This window comes from Sceloporus undulatus, chromosome 3, assembly GCF_019175285.1.
Source record: "Sceloporus undulatus isolate JIND9_A2432 ecotype Alabama chromosome 3, SceUnd_v1.1, whole genome shotgun sequence".
NCBI lineage: Eukaryota > Metazoa > Chordata > Lepidosauria > Squamata > Phrynosomatidae > Sceloporus > Sceloporus undulatus.
This window is the reverse complement of record NC_056524.1, coordinates 112,801,088-112,826,410: the sequence shown is the minus strand read 5'-3', so window position 1 is coordinate 112,826,410 and position 25,323 is coordinate 112,801,088. Positions and strand designations below refer to the sequence as shown.

The 25,323-nt window shown below is 39.8% G+C and overlaps 1 protein-coding gene across 6 annotated transcripts in view; it reads right to left on the bottom strand.

Moving 5' to 3' along the window:
* Nucleotides 1–25,323, bottom strand: part of NALCN (sodium leak channel, non-selective) — a 280,042-nt gene that overhangs the window by 24,052 nt on the left and 230,667 nt on the right. For all 6 annotated transcript variants that reach the window (XM_042460454.1, XM_042460452.1, XM_042460455.1 and 3 more), the window contains 13 exons: nucleotides 21,309–21,382; nucleotides 20,447–20,548; nucleotides 20,027–20,096; nucleotides 17,747–17,838; nucleotides 14,695–14,817; nucleotides 13,075–13,131; nucleotides 12,686–12,806; nucleotides 12,461–12,592; nucleotides 10,268–10,435; nucleotides 8,994–9,098; nucleotides 2,141–2,247; nucleotides 288–408; nucleotides 98–196 (listed from right to left, as the gene is read on the bottom strand). In XM_042460454.1, coding sequence (XP_042316388.1) covers nucleotides 98–196; nucleotides 288–408; nucleotides 2,141–2,247; nucleotides 8,994–9,098; nucleotides 10,268–10,435; nucleotides 12,461–12,592; nucleotides 12,686–12,806; nucleotides 13,075–13,131; nucleotides 14,695–14,817; nucleotides 17,747–17,838; nucleotides 20,027–20,096; nucleotides 20,447–20,548; nucleotides 21,309–21,382 — 1,371 coding nt within the window. The remainder of the gene's footprint in view (nucleotides 1–97; nucleotides 197–287; nucleotides 409–2,140; nucleotides 2,248–8,993; nucleotides 9,099–10,267; nucleotides 10,436–12,460; nucleotides 12,593–12,685; nucleotides 12,807–13,074; nucleotides 13,132–14,694; nucleotides 14,818–17,746; nucleotides 17,839–20,026; nucleotides 20,097–20,446; nucleotides 20,549–21,308; nucleotides 21,383–25,323) is intronic.

Below are 25,323 nucleotides of genomic sequence, written 5' to 3'. Positions count from 1 at the left end.
TTCCTGATCATTATGTTTTACCAGCATTATCACACTTAGAAGATGCAACTTAATTTAAAAAACAATTTCAACAGAGATAGAAAACCTATACCGTTACCTTATTTTCATTGAAATTAGCAATGACAACTCCAACAAAAAGTGTCAGACCAATCATACAGCCCAGGAACACAAAAACATGAATATAGATGCCATGGATCTGCAAAGTAAAGAGATTTTTTAAAATGTATTTCTCTGTATAAATGAAACGAGGGACTGAAAGTCTGATAAGTGTCAAGGTTTATACTTACTGGTCCCACACGATGAATGATAACATCTCTGACTTCTACCCAACCCTTTAATGAAAGGACTTCAAATAATGCCAGCATTGCATTGCCAACATTGTCAAAGTTGAAGTTTCGAGGATTGGCCCTGTAATACAGCACAGAATTATGGAGTAAAATAAATGCTGTGAAGACCCTTACTTATCCTGAAAACCATGTCAGTGAGCAGTTCTCTCTCTGTACCTCAGCAATACAGGCAAGTATTAAAAGCCCTAGGGATACTTTTTTTATATATATCTCTGATTTTCATTCTCTCTTATTTCATTGTTAAAACAAAGGGATATGAGAGAAGATAATGATAGATAAGAGTGCAATTGGACATCAGAACATCTGGAAAAACAGACAAATGTTTCAACCCCATATGCACTTACTGCTTGATGTATACAATTGTGCCATAAAGTTCCCAAACTTTTCAAAAACAATAAAATGTTTATTAATTGTTTAATGCTGCTGCCCAGCTTTTAGCCCTATGTGAGGTACAGCCTAAACAAGTGAAATGATTTTCAAAAGGCTCAACTGCACTGGATATCGAACAGTTCTTGGTCTCAAAACCCAAATGTGCTGCCTTCTTCCTAAAATAATTATGGCAAAAGCTCTCATAAAAGAAAAAAAAATGTTGTCAATTAAGTGTACAATTACTTGCAATGCATTATTTCACTAATATACCATGGCACATTTTCCTGCTCACACTGTTAGACAGTGAAACACACTCCCTTGGAGTGTAGTGGAGTCTCCCTCCTTGGAGGTCTTTAAGCAGAGGCTGGATGGCCAACTGTCGGGGATGCTTTGACTGAGAGTTCCTGCATGGCAGAATGGGGTTGGACTGGATGGCCCCTGCAGTCTCTTCCAACTCTATGATTCTATGATAATACTTTGAAGATGGTATCAGATTCAGTCCAGAGCATTTGTAGTTAAATAGATCTGAAGAAGAAGGGCTTGAAAAGATTTCTGTGCCAGGTCTTTTGAAGAGTCAAAGTTGTTGCCAGTCAGAGGAGACATTGTTTTGACTCATTTAACATGGAAAGTATACAAAATGGATTGCATCTAGCAAGAATCCATGTGAAAAAGAGAATGCATTGCACTCAGACTGGTCAGGAATAAAACATGATTTCTTTTGCAGCCTAGAATGGCCTCTCTTTTGCTGCTAGTTGTTGAGGAAGTTCTCATGTCAAAAAAGTGTAGTTTTGCAATCTAGGTCACGTGGCCTAACATATCCACATCCTCCCACTCCTGTGAAGTACCTGATATATAACTGGGCCCACTGAAGGGCCTGGAAGTACCTAATGCTATAGTAAAACTATAGCTGTGGGTTTCATTGATGGATGAGATTCCCAATGTAATATTTTTATTCATTTATTAGCTGTATTTACATCATATTTTTCTTTGAGTGACCTCAAGGTGGGATGTGTGGCTGTTTTCCTTGCACTTTGAGGTATGTCAGGTTGAGAGAAAGTGACTTGTCTAAAGTCAATGAGTGATTTTCCCATCTTCGGGAAGAATAAAAATGTGTCAGATATAAATCATCCCATAGGATTACAAAAAAAGAAATTTAGCAACAAGAACAACAAAAATATTATTGTATTTAAAGTACCTTCATAATGTAAAGCCTTAAGGTGCAGTTTACTTTGTTGGGGTATAAATCCAGCACAGTCATCCTGAAACCTGGGTGAGCAATTCTCTATCACTAGAGCTAAAATTGTTACTGTATCAACTTTTTTGCTTTGTGCAAGTCACTCATCAAATAGCTGAATTCAGTAGTGTCCACTCCATGTTTTAGATTATTAATTTACTCTTCCAAGGAAAGACAATATACCACTTACCAGACTCGTGGCACCCAAAATCCAGGCTTTTTTTCACCAGGTCTTAGTTTTAAATTTAGATTTTTGGAAACACTGACATTTATTCGGAATATGCCATGACAGTCTTCCTATTATACACATAAAAAGAAAATTCTGATGAAACTATGTTTTGTCTGTAAACCAAAATATTTCATATAAGTTCTGCAAAAGAGACACCTGGGGGGAAGCAGGGAGGAGCCCGCCAGGTGAGAGCGGCGGGTATAAAGCCGGGCAACCTGTCCCTCCCTGACACGCCCCCTTTTGCCTCCTCGCCGGACCACCAACGCCACCAGAGCTGCACCTTCTGCCGGGCGGCCTCCTCCTGGGGTGTCGGAGGTGCGCATCTGCGCACCGCCCCGGGAGTGCCGCCCACGGACTGGGGAGCAGTTATTGGGTGAGGGAGGCTTTGGACTAGCCTGGGAGCAGAGGATGCCTGTGGTGGCTAACCTCTGCTCTTCTAGTAGCCATAGAAGGGTGGGGGGAGGATAGGGATGCGGGGGATGCCTGGGCCGGGGATAACATCTCCGCGGGCGGAGCTCCAATTGAGGTTGTGTGAGGCAGGGGGAGGTATGGTGGTGGGAGAAGGGACTTGCGTTCCAGGGGAAGGCGTGATAGATGCATCATATCTGTCTCGCCTTCCTGTCCCCCTCCCAACCTGAAGGACCTGAGGGTCACTCCAACCGTGCCACAAACCCTGTCGCTGCTCCTGTGCAACACCAGGTCTATTAACAACAAGACCCACATCCTCCACGATGTGTTGGAGGACAGTAAGTGTGACCTGGCTTGCATTACCGAGACCTGGCTTGGGCCTGAAGGAGATGCGGTGTGGGCTCAGGCCCTGCCTGCTGGGTTCTCGGTGAAGGACCAGCGCAGGTTAGGTGGGCGGGGGGTGTGTGGCCTTGATACATAGGAACACCGTGTCCCTCACCAGGAACCACATCCGACAGACCTCCTATATCGAGTGTATTTACCTGACCCTAAAGGCTAGGGACAGTCTAGGGATTCTGTTAGTGTATCGGCCACCCCGTGCATTAGCGGACTCCCTTAACGAGCTGACACAGCTGGTCGTTGAGCTGATGATGGAGACGCCCAGGCTTCTTGTCCTGGGCGACTTCAACATCTCCCTCACGGCCAGCCATGTTCCATCTGGTGCGGCTCGGGAATTCATGGATACCATGGCGGCCATGGGCCTGTCCCAGCTGATACAGGGTCCTACGCACTGTGCGGGTAATACTCTCGATTTGGTCTTCTGTTCGGAGGCGGAAAATCCGTGGGTGGAAATAGCTAATGTTTCCCCCCTGCCATGGACGGATCATTTCCTGGTAGAGGTGAAAATCAAGGCCTCTACCCAGATCCCCCCTGGGGGTGGTGGACCTGTTAGGATGGTCCACCCTCGAAGGCTGATGGAACCTGAGAGGTTCCAAGGAGCCTTAGAGGGGCTCACGGTTGGAAATGACGGCGACTCTGTTGATGCCCTCACCGGTATTTGGAATACCGGTCTTTCTAGGGCTATACACAGTATCGCTCCCAAGCGCCCTCTCAGGCCTGCTTCTAAACGTAAGCCCTGGTATACGGAAGATCTCCGGGCAAGGAAGCGGGTTCTGCGACGGCTAGAGTACCGTTGGCGGAAACACCTTTGCTTAGACAACAAGGCTCTCCTAGACCAACTGTTAAAGGACTACGGAGAGGCAATACGAGCAACAAAGAACTCGTTCTATGGTGCTCGTATTGCGTCCGCTGAGTCGCGTCCGGCAGAGTTGTTCAGGGTGGTCAGGGAGCTGACTCAGCTCCCTCCCGCCCTGAACCAGATCCTTGAACCTTCTAAGGCCTGCTGTGACTTGTTTAATGACTTTTTCGCGGATAAAACCTCTCGTATAAGCGAAGGTCTGAACGCCGACATTATGGCAGAACCTAGGGTAGAAGTGTCCAGAGCCTCCGTGGACTATGTTAAACTGGATCAGTTTGAGTTGGTGAGTACCGAGGATGTGGACAAGATCCTCGGAAGTGTTTGGAAAACAACCTGCTCTCTTGATCCCTGTCCCTCGTGGTTAGCGGCCCAGGGGGGACCGGCGGTAGCATTATTGTTACGCCGGATAGTTAATACATCTCTGAGGGATGGGCTATTTCCATCTCAACTCAAATTGGCCATTGTAAAACCTATTTTAAAAAAGCCCTCCCTCGACCCCCTGGTACATAATAATTATCGGCCTGTTTCGCTGCTACCATTTTTGGGGAAGGTGATCGAGAGAGCGGTTGCGATCCAGCTTCAGGCGGTCTTGGATGAAACGGATTATCTGGACCCATTTCAAACTGGCTTCCGGGCGGGTTACAGGGTTGAGACGGCCATGGTCGCCTTGGTCGATGATCTCCGTCTGAGCATCGACAGGGGAAGCGTGTCCCTGTTGGTGCTCTTGGACATCTCAGCGGCTTTCGATACCATAGACCATGGTATCCTTCTGGGACGCCTGGCAGAGGTGGGGATCGGGGGCACTGCGCTCCAGTGGTTCCGCTCCTCCCTCTCCGGGAGGTCCCAGATGGTGCAGCTGGGAGACGTGTGCTCTGACGAGAGGCCCCTTAAAACCGGGGTCCCTCAAGGAGCCATTCTGTCTCCCATGCTATTTAACATTTACATGAAACCGCTGGGAGAGATCATCCGGAGACATGGGGCGCGGGGTTATCAGTACGCTGATGACACCCAAATCATTTTCTCTATGTCTCCGACTGATGCAGTGACTGGGGATGGCGTCTCTCCTCTCGTGGCCTGTCTAGAGTCAGTAATGGGCTGGATGAGGGAAAACCGACTCAAGTTGAATCCAGAGAAAACGGAGGTACTAGTGATAGGTTCTCCTGGTCCAGGAATGGCGGTGGTTCCACCTGTCCTGAACGGGGTCACGCTCCCTGTGAAGGACTCCGTGCGCAGTTTGGGGGTGCTTCTTGACTCGTCGCTCCACCTGACAGCTCAGGTGAATGCGACGGTCAAGAGCACCTGTTATCAGCTTCGGCTGATTCGCCAGCTGCGCCCATACCTGGCCCAGAGGGACCTAGAAACTGTTGTACATGCTCTGGTAACTTCGAGACTGGATTTCTGCAACGTACTCTACATGGGGCAACCCTTATACCAAACTCGGAAGCTACAAATGGTGCAGAATATGGCAGCCCGGTTGGTCACTGGTGCTCCCAGGACCAGCCATATAACACCGGTGCTGAAAGATCTCCATTGGCTGCCCATCCGCTTCCGAGCTCAATATAAGGTGTTGGTGATTACCTATAAAGCCCTAAATGGCTTGGGCCCAGGATGCCTAAAGGACCGCCTCTCCCCGTACATTCCGCCTCGCACCCTCAGAACGTCTGGGCAGCAATTACTGAAGGTGCCTGGGGCTAGGTTAGCCTCCACTACACGGAGGACATTCTCCACGGCTGCCCCAGCCCTTTGGAACACGCTGCCCACTGAGCTCCGCTCGTCCACCACCCTGGCCCAATTCAGGAAGGACTTGAAAACCTTCCTGTTTCAACAGGCATTCCCCGAATAAAATCCTGCGGGCCTCCCTCCTCTTCCGTGGCCAAGAGGTTGGGCTATGGGGCTTTTTTGTCTGTTATTTTATTGAATGGTTTGATGTTTTTGTATTTTAATCTTTTTGTATTATGTGGATTGTTGTTTTTAACCTTGATGTAAGCCGCCCTGATCGCAGGAAGGGCGGGATATAAATAAAAATTTTATTATTATTATTATTAAAAGGAGATCATAAATGTAATGTCAACATCACATTAAATTTCATTAAAAATCTCAGCACCATAATAAGTCAGAACCTAGGCATTAAAGGTGTATGAAAACTCTTCAGTGAGTTTTAAACTGGTGGCATTCAAAGCTGTGCCATTTTATAGTTTTTGAGTTACCCTACTCTGTGTGACAGTTCTGAGATGTCCTGCACTGCAAAACCTAGCATCACATCAATCAGGATTTCAGACAGGTCATTCCACAGAAACAGCTCTGACTCACACAGTACATTATATTTTAGTGGAAAAGACTTGGTGGCAAACATCGATGTTGAACCTATTAAATCCCTCTGCAGCCTTTGACACTTTGGATCATCAGATCTTATTACTATAGTTGGCATAATTGGGAATAACAGGGAACCTTGTGTACTGGTTTATATCTTTTTTGTTGGAATATTCCTGTGCTGTTTCATATCAGGAAGCTATGTCAACAACCTTCCCTGTAACTGTAGGGGTGCCTCAAAAATTAGTATTGAGTCTTCTTCTTTTTTCATTATATATGCTTCCCTTTGGATTTCTTATTTCAGAGGTGGGTTTCCAATATCACGTCTACACAGATGACACTTAGATATTCCAGAGCTTTGATTTAACTGATGGCTACTGTATGGAAGCCCATGATGGAATGCTTACCGAATGTTTCTCTGTGGATGACCACTCACCATCTAAAGTTGAACATGGATAAAACAGAAATCCTGGTGTTTCAGCTTGACTGCCTAGTCGCCCCACTTTCATGCTCTTCACTGTGTTTGCAGGGTTATACACTGGCCTCTGTCTTGGTTGCCAAGAACTCTGGAGTCCTGCTGGATGATCTTTTGTCCCTACGCCCCTTTATCAGTCAACTGCTAAGGCATCTAATTTCCAACTTTTGGTAGTAGGAAAGGATCCATAGGTTTTGACCATCAAGACTGCCCATTTGCTTGTCCAGGTTTTGGTTATCTTATGCTTGGACAATTGTAATAATCTACTGACAGGTTTGCCTTCCTGCTCTCTTCCTCCTTAGTTTTTAATCCAGAACAGTGCAGTTCAGGTTGTCTTAAATCTCCCCAAATACTCACATGTTTCTTCCCTTGTAGATCTTTCCACTGGCTACCAGGTTTGAGACAGGTCTCATTACCAGTTTTTGGCCTTGGTATTTAAGGTCTTGTGCTTTAATCTCTCCCAGTATATGGCAGCTCAGTTAGCATAGTATGTACCATCTAGGAATTTAAGATCTACAGGCAAAGGATTATTGGCATTTCCAGCAACACGTACAACTCTATCAAGGCTGTGAGCCTTTTAGGATCTGGTTCCACATTTGTGGTACAGTCTTCCTTTTGCACCTCCTGGAGTAGGAGGATCTGCCCACTTTTGTAAAAGGATTGAAGACCTTACTCTTTGATTCACTGGAATGCTGAGTTGCTTAGTGTGCCCAAGGTTGCTGAGATGGGTAATGACTGATAAAGAGTTTGTTTTAGTATGCTAGCATATTATTTTGGGATCTTAGCATTTTATAGTGTTGTGTTTTATCGTCTGTTTTAGATTATATATGTTTGATGTTCTGGTGGAAAGGACATTATAAATAAATGTTATTGTTGTTATCACCACCACCATCACCACCCATTAGTCAGACTGTGACATTTGTAGTTAAGTACATCTGGAAACTGCTAGACCTGGGGATGTTATTTAACTTAAAATTACAAAAAATATTTTTAATATATATCCAAAAACAATATTTTTGAAGGGAACTATAGCAGCATATGTAACAAGGGAACAACCACTGACAACCAAACATGCCTTCGTCTGTAAACTCCATAGCTTCTTTTAAGACTATTTATGCAATTGGTGAAATAATGAACAAGAAATGTTAGTTTTTGCCTGCCCAGCATTAACAACATTGAATTGATTCCCCCTTTCAACCATCAATAGTAATTAATTTATTTTTTACCTTAATGTTTGAAGTTACAGCATCCACATATATACACATTAGAGACACTGCTGCTGCAGATGAGACTGTTTCAGTAGGAAGCATAGGTCTGCAATTTCGGTTTGTATTACACATACCAGTTTGCCTTGCATTACACATAATGCTTTATTTGGACTCACATATGATACTGATTAGTGAAATATCTGTATTAATCAGATAGCTCAGTAGTAGTGTATGGATGCTTTGCATCACACATATCAGATTTAAGCTCTGGCAACCCCAGATACAGGATTTTAGGGACTGGATATTGGAAGAAGCCCATGTGACTCTGGGGAACCCTTACCACACAGTATTGTATTAGCCTGCCTGCACTTTTAAGATATGTTTAATAGGTCCTGTGTTTGTGCTTGACTATTAGAGGACTGAAATAATCAGAGAAGTAGGCAGGAAGGACAGATTTTTGGAGCTGTGGTTTCATATGTTTGGAAATTTGTTCCAGTAGAAATATATACAATTCCATTTTTTACAGTATCCTCCCCTTCTTTAGATCTTTCTAAATGGTGCTACTGCAATTTTTACTTATTTTCTTGGATTTATTGCTGTCAGCGCTGTTTGTGGTAATTGCTGGTTCTTTGTTCTGGCTTCATTGACAGTGCAGAATGAATACTGTCTGGCCCTGCATTAATTGCCATGGCTCAATGCTATGGGATTTTGGGATTTGTAGTTTTGTGGGATATTTAGCCTTTTTTGTCAGAGAGGACTGGTGCCACCAACTACAAACTCAAGACACCATAGGATGGAGCCATGACAGTTAAAGCAGTATCAAACTGCATTAATTCTCTATTTTATTTTTATGGTTTCAACTTGTATTCATTTTATATTGTGATTCAGTATGTTAGAAACTAATTTGGGGGTTTGATACCAAAATGCATCTCTTTTAAATAAACAAAGAGTACATTAAATGACTGTCTGACTCCTATAAACAACTGCATTGATACTCTCCCTTGTTATGCATTTCCCATTTCCCATCAGTTCTCATGTGTTTCAAGCACTTCCTCCTGGTTCAAGAATGAAGCTTCAGAAGCCAATGACTTTTTGCCTAGGCCCAAAGGAAGTAAAGGGTCTGAACATGTTGAAGAAAGCAAATCTTGTTCTTACCCTGGCAATGATATGTGGATCATTGCATTTAGCCAGTTTTCCAGCAAAAAGCTGAACTCCAAAGCTTGCAAAGACAAGCATTAAGGTCAGTAAAAGAATGGAAACCTGTAAGAATAAATTAGAAAGAGTGAAATATTCTTCAAAACAGCCCAATGATTACTTACTGGCTTCACTGTGGACATCTCCCATTAAGTCACCAGTCTGGTCAAAAGACATGCAATGTTTGGTCAAGAGACCCACAGTGCTGGGAACTGATCATGCATGCTCTGTCTCCTCTTATTCACGTATGGTTTAGAGAAACTTTCTGTAACCAGGTGCCTTCCAGATATGTTTGACAAGTCTCCCACAGAGCATAGCTGCTGACCTTATGGCTGGAGATATAGTTGTGAGATGTAGTCCTAATTTTGCACTCAGAGATGTGTCCACTTTCACCACATTTAAATGCACACCTCACTCCATTCAGGTAATCAGCAATATGGCCTGTATTTCATAAACATAAGTAAACCTTTCTATAGCTACATACGCACACACACACATGCACGCACACACACAACCAGAAGAAGCAGCCTGCTCAGCTTATCATGTTTAATAGCCTGTTGTCCACAGGGGTCAACAATATGTCTCTAGAAAGCCCAGAAGCTGGTCATATTTCTCTACATATTCTTGTCATCCTGGCATCATAGGGTGCAATAGGTTCTTTAACATTTGATGGATTCTCCATCCTGGATCTAGAACCTGAGATGGATGTGCTCATGATCAACGCACAACAGCATTCTCTGCTGCAATCATGATACAAATTAATGCACTTGTATTACACAATAGGCACACTTTCCCAAGTATAAAATATTGCACACAATGTGCATATGAAATATGATATGATCAAAATAGTAGTACTCCTACTAAGTACTACCTTAGTACTACTTAGTGGTAAGTAGTACTGCTTAAAATAAATATATGTAGACTATCTGCAGATGGTGGTCTGAGAAGGAGCGGTTGGTGGTGGTATAGCCTACTGCAAATAAAGAATAGAAGTAGTGTTAGTAATACAATGTCCACATGTTTTTGAATTCATCCAATCTGCTGGTGAAGTAAGAGCTTATTAGATAGGTATGGAGATACAAGTGCAAAGAAATAATAATGAGATTTTAATCTATACTCTTTAGGATGCAGATAAATGCATCAACCTTAGAGCAATTAGGATAGTCACTATTGAATATAATACTGGTTTACTTTTAAAACTGTTTTGGAACAGAAAGAAAATAAGCCATACTTACTAGAAAGATTTCCTTGAAACCACTGAATAGCTCCCGGACAACCTTTCTCATCTGAGGCACCAGTTTAAAGATTCGAAGGGGTCGGAGACACCGGAGCACCATTAAGAGCTGAGCTCCTGATTTAGCAGGAACATTATGTGGCATCCAGCAGAGAAATATTAAGCTTACCTTTTGAAAAAGAGGAAAGAACAATCCAGAATATAACACAATGCATTAAAATGTTATGCATTTATGTTGGAAACTAGCCTTAAAAATCTTTTTTAAAAAAGTTATATCTGTCTATATATCTATTAATTATCTGTCTATATCTCTCTTACACAGAATGCAGGAACAGACCTGAAGAGGCCAATTCTATCCTCCTTTTGTGCAGGTGACTACTATCTCACAGTTATCATTGCATGAACTTCAGTGGAATGCATAAAATGGGGATGCAGTGGTGGTGAAGGCAGCTGCCTCCAGTAGCATATTTTGAGTGTCATAAATGACAAAAAATGTATTTTTGACTGCCATGAGTGGGAAAGGTACTTGGTGGCTTTAGGTACCTGGTACCTTGTACAAAATGAGCCAGCATGGTGTAGTGGAGACCTGGGTTCGAATCTGTTTCAACCATGGAAATCCTTGGGCAAGTCACACTCTTTCAGTCTCAGAAGATGGCAATGACAAACTCCCCGAAGAAACTTGCCAAGAAAACTGTGATAGTTTCAACTTTGGGTTGCCATAAGTCAGAAATGATTTGAAGGCACAGAACAACAAACATTGGCCTGAGTGCATGTTTGTTCACAAACACCATTTACTGTTCTCTTCAGGCAGCAAAATGTCTTGGGCTGGCCGTGCACATAGATGGGAACTACTTTTCCTTGTACCAAAGTAAGGAGTAAAAAGCTAAATGCCTACTCAAAGACATATATCACTGGCCTCAGCTGTGCCCTGTAGACTTCATTATGAGCTTGGATAACGCTTAGATATACAGAGGGGAAGGTGGAATATGTCAGCCACAGATGCTGACAAAATGTCAGGAAGAAACTCTGCTAGAACATGGCCACACAGCCTGAAAAACCCACAAAAACAATCCAGTTTGAGACCGCTTTAATTGCACTGGCTGAATGCTAAGGAACTCTGGAAACTGTAGTTTTGTGAGACATTGAGCCTTCTTTGTCAGAGAGATCCCTGGTCCCACAATAAACTATAGCTCCCAGAATTCCCCAGCACTGAGCCAGGGAAGTTAAAGCGGTCTCAAACTGGATTATTTATGCAGTGTGTTTGGGACCAAAATTAACCTTATTAAATAAACAAATAACCTCAGACATAGATATACATATTCACTGAAAGTAGTTTAATTGGGATGAGGTTCAAGTGAATAACAGCCAAATAAGAAAAGGAACTTTGACTATAACGTGCAAGTTTATTTCAGTGGTGACTGAAACTAAGGGATACCAAGCAGAAAAAGTGCCAACTAATTTGTTGCTTCTTTTCCACTTCTTGGATGTGTTGCTTGAGATTACTAAAGAGTACTGATAGGAAAACAAACTAATTGAAAGCATAGTAACAGTGCAACCAAATTGTACTTTTGCATACTAATTTGTCAAACATTTGCATACAAAAGGTAGTAGTAAAGATACTCTGCTTGATAGTACTTTGCGCAACTTTGCACAGTGGCAGTATTGTAGCCAATGAGGTGAATCCGAGGCGCGATTATAAAAAGGCTGTCAAGATGGATCTTTTTCGACAGGCCTTCCCTGAATAACTGGCTTAGTCGCCCCACTGATATGGATCATCCTAGTGACTACCCCATGATGTCCTGTTTCCTGTTTGTGATTGTTTTAATGGTTTTAATTATATTTATTATAGTTATTGCTGTTGTAATTATTATGTTGATTTAGTTTAAGGAGGGAGGGGATAGTGGGATTTATTGTATTGTATTGTATGGATTTTATTGATGTAAGCCACCTCGATTTTGTTGGAGAGGTGGGATAGAAATAACAACAACAACAACAACAACAACAACAATAATAATTTGAAGCTTAGGTGAAAGTTAAAGAAACCATTCTTAAAAAAATATTCTTAATTCCTAATGTGGATTCTGATTCTTATTCATTCAAATTAAGCCCGTCTTTTTTTTTTTAAAAAAAGTAACCCAACTGACATAGAAGATTAAATGTATTGGAGAAAAATGTATAAAGAACAAAAACTTACAAGGTATATAAATATATCCATGACACCCCCAAAGTCTCTTATGACTGCCGTTGGAGTGAAAAACAAGCCATCAGCCATAATCTTCAAATTAAGTTCAATACTCATGAATATTACAAAAACATATTCAGCAATCTGAAAAGCACAGGAAAGACAAATGAATATTTAGAAATAAACTTGTTATAAAACAACATTATTTTGTATAACAACTGACTTATGTCATGTTACCTGAAGTGTTGGTGCATGCATCACTCTTCGAAAGGGAGATTCAAACATCATTGAAATGCAGGAGCATATAGTAACAATGATCATTACCCAGTCTAGGTAAGTAACCAATCCCAACAAATCGCTGGAAAAGAATGAAACAAACCTAATTAGGGGAGGGCCTCAGAAATTTAAATAGAAAACTGTTGAATTTATAGCATGGATTAGAAAAATAACTGCAAAATATCTCATAGTTTTAGTGTTTTAGACACTCATGGCAACATTATTCCTGCTGAAATATAGCAAATGAACATTTTCTAGACTTTTTTAAATTAAAAGAAATAACACTACACAGAAAAACACAAACTGTAATTATTAGAATAAACCCTCTTCCTCTCCTTCATCATGCTTACTAAAGTTGATGATATTTGGTATTTTTCACTGCTCCAGTAACAGGGTCTGTTTTCGAGCTGTAACAGAGGAAAAACAACTTTTAGAATTAGATCCCTAGTTATTTCGTACATATACTTTATGTAAAAGACTCCTGGCTCTGGGCCTGAGCTCATAAAGTTTTAAATAATAACATCAACAGAAATTATGACAATGACTCTGATCCTTTTACTACCATATTCTTTTATTTATGGCATGACTGAACTGAAGAGGATTTCCTTAAAAGTTCTGATCAGTTTTAGAGTGGAAATTATTTTAAAAATGACATGCAGAAACAACCCTACATGTATGTTTTTGGGGAATAAGCCCCCTTGAACTGTATAGGACTTATTTCAGAGTAGACACACACAAGATTTTGCAATTAGTGGGTGATAGATGTGACAGGAATCTATAAAATTATAGGCAAAGGCACATTTGTCTTGATCCTTGGAAACAGTACAACTTGGGGTTATCCAGTATGTTGAGAGATCTTGTAGCACCTTTGAGACTAACTGAAAGAAAGAAGCTGGCAGCATGAGCTTTCGTAGACATCAGTCTAGTTCCTCAGATGCCTTTGGTGGAGTGGAAGCCAAGGACTTACACACATTTTAACACTATCTGAGTCCGTTCTCAGGGGAGCGTCCTGACTCTTCTGTTCTCTCCATCTGCAGGCTAGTTTCCAAAGCCAAACTGGTCTTGCCATCTCATTTCCATAATTAATGACTATGTCTTTGTCCACAAATGACCATCGTTAAAACTGAACTTGGTACTTCATTTCCATACCCTAAGGATTTTGAATCTGAATAGACATTCTTCCATACCTATGGCATATATATGTCTGTCCCTGGCTTCCACTCCAGCAAAAGCATCTGTGGAAGTAGACTGAAGTCTATGAAAGCTCATGCTGCCAACTTATTTCTTTCAATTGGTCTCAAAGGTGCTCCAAGATCTTTGAATTCTATCACTTGGGGTTATCCAGTAATGCTGACTGACAGAAGCTCCCTCACTTCCAAAGAAAATAGTTCTTCATATATTATGTAACAGGTAAAACTAATAAACTTACATGCCTAGCTTTCCCAAGATGGCTACTTTCTTGGATGGCTTTTTAAAAGGCTTAGACAATCCATGTGGGATAAGACTGCCACAAGAACCTTCCTAACCCTAGCACGCCCCTTCCTAACCCTAGGACGCGCAGAGTGCATACTAAATGGCGGTGTGTAACCCACCATTGTCTTTTTTAAAAAAATTCAAATTCTTTCTACCCCATATATGAAGAAATTTGTACATTTTGCCACATTATTTCAAAAACCCGGTCATACAAAATTCTTGCCGACCCCCAGTTTGAATAGCAGATGCTGGGAACAAATAACAGAAAGGCCCTTATGACCAGATGACAACAGCATGCAGGGCAAGTTAATCCTAGTTTTTAATACATCCATGTACTTCTTATATGCAATATTCTTGTGCCCAATATGAAAGTGATTAGAGACGAGGATCAAGTAATGTTTGGACCACACATATTATATGATGAATGAAGAGATGAAGTGCTATGATCAGCCAAAACAAGATATACGTACACAATCACAAAGTACTCATTTACTTACGCATTAAAGCGAGCTCGCACAACCACTCTGCAGAAATTTCTGAATCTGTGTTCACGGCCAACTATGAAAAGAGGCTTGTCAAAATAGGGGTGATTTTCTCGCAACTCTTCTTCCTGGACTTTCCTTTTAAGTATGATATAAGGAGTTATAAGATACTCAATCATGAACACATCAGTCACATATAAACATCTCCTCTTCATTCTTAGATTTCAGGATTGGGGTGGACTGCATTGGGCTGTGTTGGAGAGTCTGTCAATAGTTTAAATTCAGAAACCTTAGAAACTTCTGCTCAGCTATGATAATCATTAAACATGATAACCATCACATAGCTTTTGACAATCTCTTAATCTTACCTTTTGAGGAAACTCTCTACACCTCTTGGTGCATGAATATGTGACTTACCTTAGAGGTTCCCAACCTGCAGCTCTAAGATGCTGCTGGGCTACAATTCCCATAAACTCTAACCATGAGGATCAATGGTTGGGGATGGTGGAAGATGCAGTCCAACAATATATGGAATCATACTAAGCTAGATGACCGTGGCCCAAAATGCATGGGCCAAATAAGGCGGCTTCTAGCTGCTTTGGGGGAAAAGCTGCACTAATTGGGGGGAAAGCTGACCCAAAAAGGAGAGGATATAATCTGTTCCTGCTGGCTGGGACTGCAGCAGCAGCCCACTTTGGAAGCAGGCCATGCAGTTGCTGTGGTCCTGGCCTGATTGTGGCCGGAGTAGTCTCTGGCCACTTTTTACTGGCCATGTGCACTGGCCCCATGACTCAGGAGCAAAATAAGCTCAGAAGTGAATGAGTTTTTTTTTGTTGTTGTTAAAATAGGAAGCTGCAAAAGAGAGCCACAAACTGTCAAAAACCAAAGTGCTCCTGCAAAGGGCAAAGTTAGAGGTCTATGTCCAAGAGAAATGTTCAGGACAAGTTTTGATTTCATTAAGAGACCTCTAAACATCCAGTGTTGTCAGAGCACACCCTTAATTTAGTGACCTCCTACTGGTGGTCAGAAATTTATTGGTATTTCTGAGTTTCTTTCTAAACCTCTACCTCACACTCTGTGGAGGCCCTTGAATTAGACTAGTTTTAAGCAAAAACAGTAAAGTAAAGACTGGATACATATAGCAGATGGCATATATTACATTGGCTTAGAATAAAAGTACTAGGCAAGCTACTGTGGTTTGGTTGTTGTAGATTACTTCCCCAGACACAGTCTTACTAGTGGCAAGCAACAGAGTACTTTATGGGATCAATGAAAGGAAAAGCTACCTCCTGTTCTCCAAAAGAAAGACAAAATATGAATAAATACTTAGAGGTAATTCAAATGAAATATTTTTCTTCAATTGAAAATATACTGTTGAATCTGAACTACAAATGTACATATTGAGCATGCATATAGTGTTCCTTTCCTATTCAGTAACTGCTCACTCTTTGAAAATCAAGGTACAATTTATACTTGTGAACTGCAGTTGTAACTGGTGTTGAACTAGGACATTTTGCATTTCTGAATTATTCAATTTGCATTTGCATTGCTAAGTACAAGTATGAAGAAGATACAGATGCAGTAGTTCTCAGCCCTATTCTTTTCTATCAGCATAGATGAGTGCTTCAGCATTTTATCTCCTAATCAGCTATTCTTTTCCTGAATTGACTAAAAGATGCCCCAGATTAATTTGCCAGCAGGTTTTAGAGAGGCATTACTAATCATATATTCAGTAGCAGCCCTAGGTTTATTGAGCTGTTTCCCTAGGCAGGTGAAGACAATGTCTTTTTGAAGAGTTTTAACAATCTCCTTTTTGTAATACTTTAAAGAGTGCTACTTCTGGATTTTTTTAAAAAAATATCTTTGATGGTTTAATCCAGAATCCAATGGAGATGTCTGATGTGAGAATATTTCCATCAACACAACTGGGTGGGTGCAATCCTTTTTTTCTACTACTGCACCATAAGGGATGCTAGGTTGGATTCAGGATGGGACGCTTGTAACTTTAAGCAGAAATAGATTGAGAAGCAGGAAGAGGTACAATAAAACTCTGTAAAGCCCTCCCTCTTTCCCCACTGCAAGAGTTGTTTTAGGAGACGATGGCTGCATCTGAAAGTGTGAGGTAAGAGAAGACAGGTACCTTCTCCTGGCTTCAGAGAGTTTTATGGCATAGTTTTTTGTGGGTTTTCCAGGCTATGTAGCCAATCTCTGAAGATGCCAGCCACAGATGCTGGCAAAAATCGGGAATAAACTCTTCTAGGACATGGCCACATAGCCCAGAAAACCCACGAAAAACTATGGATGCCGGCCATGAAAGCCTTCGAGTTTTATGGCACTTCATCCTGTTTCTCAATCTGTTTGGCTTTAAAATTACAAAAGTCTCATTTCACATCCAACCTGACACCCCTGGTCCTATATGCCCCCAAAGCATGCTCCAGAAGTAGAAAACCCTCCAGAGCACATTTCCAAACTATGCCAAGCACAAGAGAAGGAGAGTGCTGTAGGGCTAGTGTAGTATTAACTTTAGGCCTTTGTCCATTCCAAGCTGCTTTTAACAACACTTTAGTGTTCTGCATTTAACAAATGCTATTTTTATTATTCCTCACAGCTTGCTTTTTTAATATCTATACTGTTTGAATCTATTGAGATTATTGAGCTATTTCTGTCACAATGTCATTAATACAGTTTTAGTCTGTGGGTTGATATAACTTAGTACATCATTTTAAAAATATACTGTAATTACTACCTTAAAAGATTAACTTTGGAAGACAGCCTGTAAACATCACAAAGAAATAAATGTACTTATAAAACCCTGCCTCATTCTGTCCAGGCATTTAAGAATGCTTCTCACATGCTGCTTGCTTTGATATTTGTGCACATCATCTAAAAAGAAAGTATGCCTTTTGCTTCATAAATCTTATGTTTAGCCATATGCACCTTATGCAAATATGCAAGACTGATCAGCTAAAACCCATCTAATTGATTGCTTAAAATTTGTTGAATTAGGAGAAGCCAAAGGAGAGATGTTAAATATAAGAAACCCATAGGGAATTTACATTCAAAGTACCTTTTCATTTCTGCTTGTTCTTTCTTCTCCTGGATCATTTTTATCTCACTGTCTTCTCTCTGTGCATTTCTATACCTCACTGTGTTAGAATGCTGGAAGAAGAATAAATATATTTTTAAAAAGGGACCTACTTTTCACTGTGAGACCAAAGACAATGAAAGTAAGGCCATATTCCATGAAAAAACTAAGCATCTTTATACCCCATTGGCTTGTACAGGAGGGCTATCCAGAGATAGTAATGAGACCAATTAAATTTAGAAGGATCTATCACTGGGTAGATTTCACATAATTCTTCAAGATAACTTCTTCTATCCCAGTGGCAAATTATCATTTGGCATTCTTAATTGTTATTTCCATCTTTGATCTACAGGGTGACATCAAGAAATGGAAATCCTGCTCAAGATTGAAGAAATGGAACATAATTATATGTTCATGGAACCACATAGCAGTTGTGCAAGATAGCCTTTTTATTGAATTGTTACATTGCACACAACACACAACACAATGTATTTGCATGTTTACATGCATAATGCACATGCGTATCTATCTGCACCAGTGCACAAGACACCACATGCCCACTTTTGCAATTTTGAAATAACTATGGTTATTTGCACTGAACAAAAATGTCCAATTGCTTCCATAGGGGAACTTACACATGCATTTGTTTCCTATGGAAATTCCTATATGAAACTTCACACATTAGTAAAGAAATATAGGGATTGGCATATGGTCCCTATATTGATTTAAAATGTGCATTGCAATGAGATGGTATTTATTAAAAATCATACATTCTATGAAAATATCTCTTAGTTGAGTTATTTTTTTAAAATTATGGCTGCTGCTGAGTAATTTAAAATGTAGGTCTTTGGAGCACAGCTAGGCAAATTAACTTATCTGAAATTTGCTTTTATCGAAGTATTTGTTTATATTCAGTTAAGACAGATATCCGGGGCACCCCATGAGACTTTATTATACTCACAGAAGCCAACCAGACAAGCAGGATTGGCTTGCTACCTATTTTGTGACTGAGAGTTCTACACATTGGACAGCTCCTTCAAAGCTCACACTACAATTTAGAGTGAATTCATCATCACACTGATATGGAAGCCACCGGTGGTCATTGAATGTATGACAGTTGCTACAATCTTCTTGTACAATTTCAATGAAACCACTTATGGAGCCACTGTGGAACCTGTAGAAATAGCTATGAAGTACTACATGATTTACTTTGTAAGATCAATACCCATGGCTTGTTGGAGCCATATGTCATCAGTAAGCATATTTGATAAGTAGTTGATTCATACTGAAAGTATGAATTCTGACTCAGCAGGCAATTTCAGTTCCAGACCAATACTTTCCACAACCAGTCCCAGTCTGTTCATTCTAGAACTAACAAAAGTACCCAGCATTGCATAGGTTGGAATACATCCAACCCTCCAAACAAAACTATGCAGATGTCAGAGCTGACCTTGTTTGGATCAAGCCATGCCTGATGACATTGGTACACACTAACATGCACCTGAGGAATTAGGGTGCAGACCTCCCCTAAGGGTGCCACAACCCTAATCTGACCTTTCCAGGGTGCAAAAAGGAGCTGCAAAAAGGGGGCTTCATATTGCATGGATCTCAAATGTTACCATGAGTTAATTATCAACATCTGCCATCTTGTGACTGGAGATGATATTACAGTCTTCAAATAAACACAATTAATTAAAATCAAGTAATGCATCAAACCCCAAACAATCTGCAGATGCATATCCTTAGGGTCTGCTTTGTATATCTGTCAAACTTTCTATGACAAGATTCATTAACTTGGAGGTATTACTCTGACAGACAGACCCATGCCCTTTAATATTGTTTTACACTGACACTCATCAGAGCTGCCTTGGGTCCCTTTTTGGGAGGAAGGTGGCACAGAAGTCAAATAAATAAATATAAAATAAATTAACTAAGGTAATAGTGATAGTGTATGGACAGAATGGTTATTGTAGCAGTTATTATTTGTTGTGCTATCATACACATTTTAAAATTGCATCTATTTTAATGTTAAATATTATGACCAGCATAGACTCTGGAGACCAGGGTTAAAATCGCTGTTCAAGCCATGGTGACTTTGAGCAACTCACATACTCTCAGCCTCAGAGGAAAAGGCAATACCCCTTTGAACAACACTGGCCAAGAAAACTCCATGATAGATTTGATTTAGAGTCACCCTATGCTGGAAATGACTTGAAGGCACACAACAACATTACAGTCTGAATAATGTCTGTATAGACTTACATCTTGGGTTAAAGTTTCAAGAGATTTTCCTCTGCTGATTCGTTGACTATTGGATCCATGTCTTAGTGATCTGAAATTATCACATTTATCTGGGTAAGAGATACTGATATCATTATCATTATGCAATACTTATCACAGTTTTCTTTAGGTTATATCAACAGCTTGTATGTTATTCAGCCTATATTAATCTACTACATTAATCACGTTTTCCACTCTTTTACATTAATAGTTTGGATGCCATGGAATGTTGAAAAAGCCTTTTTTGTATTAATATGTGACAATGACTTTGAAATTGTTGCTGCCATTAAAATGTAGGGATTTAGCCCTCGTGCAAGTAACTTTTAACTCACAAATATTTACTATGCTGTATTTGATACACACGTTTTTTTCCTTTAAAGGTTTTCTGGTAACTGTACTTACCTGCGTTCTTGGCGTATGTGATGCTGGACACTCAGAATTGATCTTTCTTTCGCAGGCTGTCCCTCAAAGGAACCACTTAGCATGCGCTGACGAGTGCAGGCCCTGGGGGAAAAATAATATCATAAGAATAAGAAAATTCTATGGACAAAAGAAAACAAATTTAAACAAGGATTTTATGTTTACAGTTTGTTTTAAATACACCGCTTTGATCTAATTTGGAAAAGCGGTATATAAATAAACATTATTATTATTATTATTATTATTATTATTATTATTATTCTGTTTTTGTGTAAAAAAATGAAATGGATCATCTCCACCATCAGGGCTTCCCAGTGAGAAAATGTGGATACAGTGAGATTCTTTACGTTTTAGGACTTTTAAAACACGAAATTTGTCCATTCTTAAAGATGTGGGGAAGAGGAATTGCACAAAATGTCTTCTCTGCTGACAATGTTTTTTGTGTGCAGAAAGTATGATTTTTTACACAGGAAACTTACTTTCTCATTGAAAATCACGTTTCTGTACAAAGAAAAGCTTCTGACATAGAAAATAATGTTTTCTTTATTTAAAAAAATAACCTAACATGGCTAGGTTTTTTTAAAATGCAAAGCATTTATATTATGAAAACAAATCCTGATCAATAAATAGTCTTAAAACATTTTCTTATTTAAATCCTGCAACGAGGAGAAAATTGTTGAAATTAACAAAAGTGAATATCTCTAATCATCATGGGCACAAAAAGTCACAAATAAGAAGAGAAAGAGGGGAAAGGAGAATTGGATTGGACAAAATGGTTTATTATTGAGTAGCATAAATTTAGTTGCACATGAAATGAAAGAAAGCATTAAATCACAAATATTACCTAAGAATTTTATTGATTGCAGTCTCCTTTTCCAGAAGGTTTCTTGCCCTAATGCTGAAAACAGATTTGCGGAGCTGCAGAACAAAGGAAAAAGCATATTTACTTTTTGTATATCCTGTCATAGGCCAGAAAGCCAATGGCCAACTAAGATACACTATGATGTTGAAGTACCTGACCCAAACATTAACAGGTAAGGCCTGATATAGTAAACCAGATATCTTTGCAATTTGCACCTTCCAGCAAGCCTTGACATTTACCTCTGGAGCAACTGCTCTAGAGTGATATTTATATGAAAACAATTACTTGTAAGCATACAAGTATTTCTCCTAGCTACCCCCTACATTACCCAGTGTGTGTTAAATGGCTTAATAGTATTTGGAGAATTGTTTTGAAAGAAGGTCTCCACCAAGTTTACATTGCTACTATGAAGGCAGAACTATCTTCTTAATGTGACAAAATGTACATGGGCATCTCTGTGGCAATATTTCCCAAGAATCTGTAAATTTCTTGTAAATTCTGTTAGCATTTTGTGAAGTTCTACATCTTCCCGTTTTGTTTTGCAATGCACTAATCTTAATTCCATGACCAGAGAATATAGCTGCTATAAAAACCAAAGTCACACAAACTCTGATTATGAGAGAAAATCTGCCTGTTACCCATATCATAAAATTGCTTAAAGGCAGGCAGATGGTTCCAGTAGACAGTAAAGTCAAAACCACATCTGCTATATTTGCTATATGAATGGCAAGTCACCATCCATATGACAACAATCCAGATGTTGTAGATGACAAAAGATTTTCTAAAAACATCCATCTATTTTTTTGGGGGGGGGGGGAGTTATTTTTTAAAGATAAAGGGAATGGTCTGGTAAGTACTACATACATTTCCTGGGAGTAAATCCCATTTAACTGTACCATCCCATCACTGTTCAGTTATGTATGGCATCAGCAAGCCATTATTATATTCTTTTTTAAAGTAACTTTTATCTAAGATATGACTAGCAGGACAAAGTAAAATCTGTGCATTTGTATGTGAGTATGCATGGGATGTGTCTGTCATTAAGAAAAGAGTACAAAGGGAAAGGGTTAAATAGTCCTTCACCAGCACCATTGCTGCAGAGATATGCAGATCATTTCAGGGAAAGAAACAACACAGAGCCCATCAGGAGATTTTCCAGAATAATAGTCAGTTTGGCTCTCAGAATATTATCATTAGTCAGATTCCCTAGTCACTTCTGAATGAAAAAACAACTAAGTAATATTGGAGAACTAATCTGTGTTTAATGCAAGGATGTGGAACAAAAGGCACATTTAGGTCAGGTCAAAAGCTTTGACATAAGAAGTAACTGAGCAAGCATTTTAGATTGAATTAGCAATCAACATTCGTGTCAAAAACATCCAAATACAAAAATAAGGAAGTCAAAATTTAAGTTGTCAAAATCCAAACTTTGGTTCCATAGACTGGGGGTGGAGGAAAGAGGATAATGATTTTCATTTTATCTTTGCCAGTCAGATTTTTATTACTGATGAATTCATTCAAACGAGTGTCTATCTAAGCTGTAATTGAAAGGAAACTTGGAGAATAAAATCATTTGTGCTTTGTCTGAAAAGACTAATTAAAGAGCTCATCCCATGGCATTTTAATTTGGTTCACCTCTATCCAGTTTAAGCCTTAATTCGGGCAGCATCCTGATATTATCAGATGGTTTTTGCCGCCTTATTTGCTGCCTGAATACAGCCCGGGTCCATCCCTGCTTTGAGGAGTGCTCCACCAACCATTTTCGCAAGCTGGAAAACTGCCAGATCCGAAAAGAACCGGGAGAAGCGGCTCTGGAAACAGGGATATTGTACCCATCTGCTAGCCTTTCTCTTATTAGAGAAAGTGGGTACTACACATGAGGGCATATTCACACTCAGATACTTTGAGTTATATCCTTCCTCAAGAATGAAAGCTAGTGTCAGGAACAGAATCTGTTAGATTATAGAAATGGCATGTAAATCTCTGTTAATCTGTATCTGTACAAGAGAGTAATTCCTAAATCAGGTTATCAAGAGTCTGTGCAAGTTATTATCCCTGGATTCCACACTGCATCGTCTACCAAGAAGACAGAGAAAGATGGATTTATGACTCACATAACTCCTTTTGGCTACATATCTTTGGTAGCTCTGAAAGATATAACTCACCAGTATACTGTATCATTTCGAGAAAGTATATGATACCTTTTTAATTCCCTTGTTTGTGATTCTATGTTCTTTGTATATGCCAAATATCCTGTTAGTTAAGATGTCGATACATGGAGGAGTACCACTCCACATATGAACCTGCCTGAAGTTTAAGGTCTGTTGGAGAGGCCTTCGTCTGTGTCCCATCAGTCAAGGCAATATACTATGCAAGGATATGGGAGAGAGCCCTCCCTGTTGTGGAACACCATCCACTTGGAGGCCCATCTGGCATCAAGATTGCTGTTGATTAGGCTCCAAATAAAAACATGTTTGTTCATGAAAGCTTTTGGGAGCTGATTGGCTTTACAAAAACCCTCTTATGTTCATGGTTTTAATTCATTTTAAACTATTTTGACCTTTTAAATTATTTTTTATTATTTAATATATATATTAGCCTTTTAAAATTATTTTAAATTTGTTAGATTGTTTTTACCATGTGCTGGCCTGAGATCTTTGGACAAAGGGTGAGATGTAAATATTTCAATCAATCAATCAATCAATCAATCAGTTATCTTATCTCATCACACTGACTTCCAGTGTTTTGGATAACTCAGATTTTGGAAGAAAGTCTTTCCTTGAAGTTTAAGGCTTTAACCAGTTCTGGGCACCACAATTCAAAAAGGATGTGGAGAAACTGGAGCGTGTCCAAAGGAGGGTGAAGGGTCTGGAAACCATGCCCTATGAGGAATGACTCAGGGAGCTGGTGATGTTTAGCCTGAAGAAGAGAAGGTTACGAGGTGATATAATAGCCCTGTTTAAACATTTGAAGGGATGTCATATTGAAGAGGGAGCCAGCTTGTTTTCTGCTGTTCCAGAGAACAGGACCCGGTATAATATAATAATAATAATAATAATAATAATAATAATAATAAATTTATTTATTTATATTTCTCGCCTCTCCCCATGGATTGAGGCAGGAGTACATCAGATAAAATCACCATTACAACAAGCTCCAGGAGATTTCACCTCAACATTAGGAGGAACTTCCTGACAGTAAGGGCTGTTCGACAGTGGAACAAACTCCCTCGGAGTGTAGTGGAGTCTCCTTCTTTGGAGGTCTTTAAGCAGAGGCTGGATGGCCATCTGTCGGGGATGCTTTGAGATTTCCTGCATGGCAGGGGGTTGGACTGGATGGCCCTTGCGGTCTCTTCCAATTCTATGATTCTATGATTCATATATAGTTCTTTAACCTAGAAGTAAATGACAGCTATTGAGGCTCAAACTTTGAGGAGAGGTGGGTAAGAAATAAAATGTATTAACAATTTATTATTATTGTGTGATTTATGTGATTATGTGATTTAGGACCCTAGGGATATAGTGTGAGGTAGATACCTGTTAAGCTGCTCTGGGATCCTTTTTGTCTGAAGAATATAATTTTGTCTGAATGATATAATTACTTTAAATAAATAAAAAATAAAATAAAAATGAATCCAGTTTACCAAGTGACATTCCCCTATAAAGTATCAAGGTAAAGATGGGTAAGATAACTAGGATAATCCCAGTTAGGAACTTGCCCTTGTTAAATGTTGACAAAGTGTAGCTCTCATCATTTTATACACTAGGAAGTGTTCCAGATTCTCTGATTCATGTTGCATGAAATATAGATAGGATGCACAACAGAAGCTGCGGCTCTCAGCAGAACGTCTCTTTCACTGTTCTTGGTTTCAATGATCTGTGTTTAACTGACAAGAAGCTCAAGCTTCTTTCCGTTCTACTCTGCACACAGACAAGTATTCATTTTTTTAAAAAAGGTTACTATTTCAATTTTATGCTAGCAAGGAGATTTGGGAAGA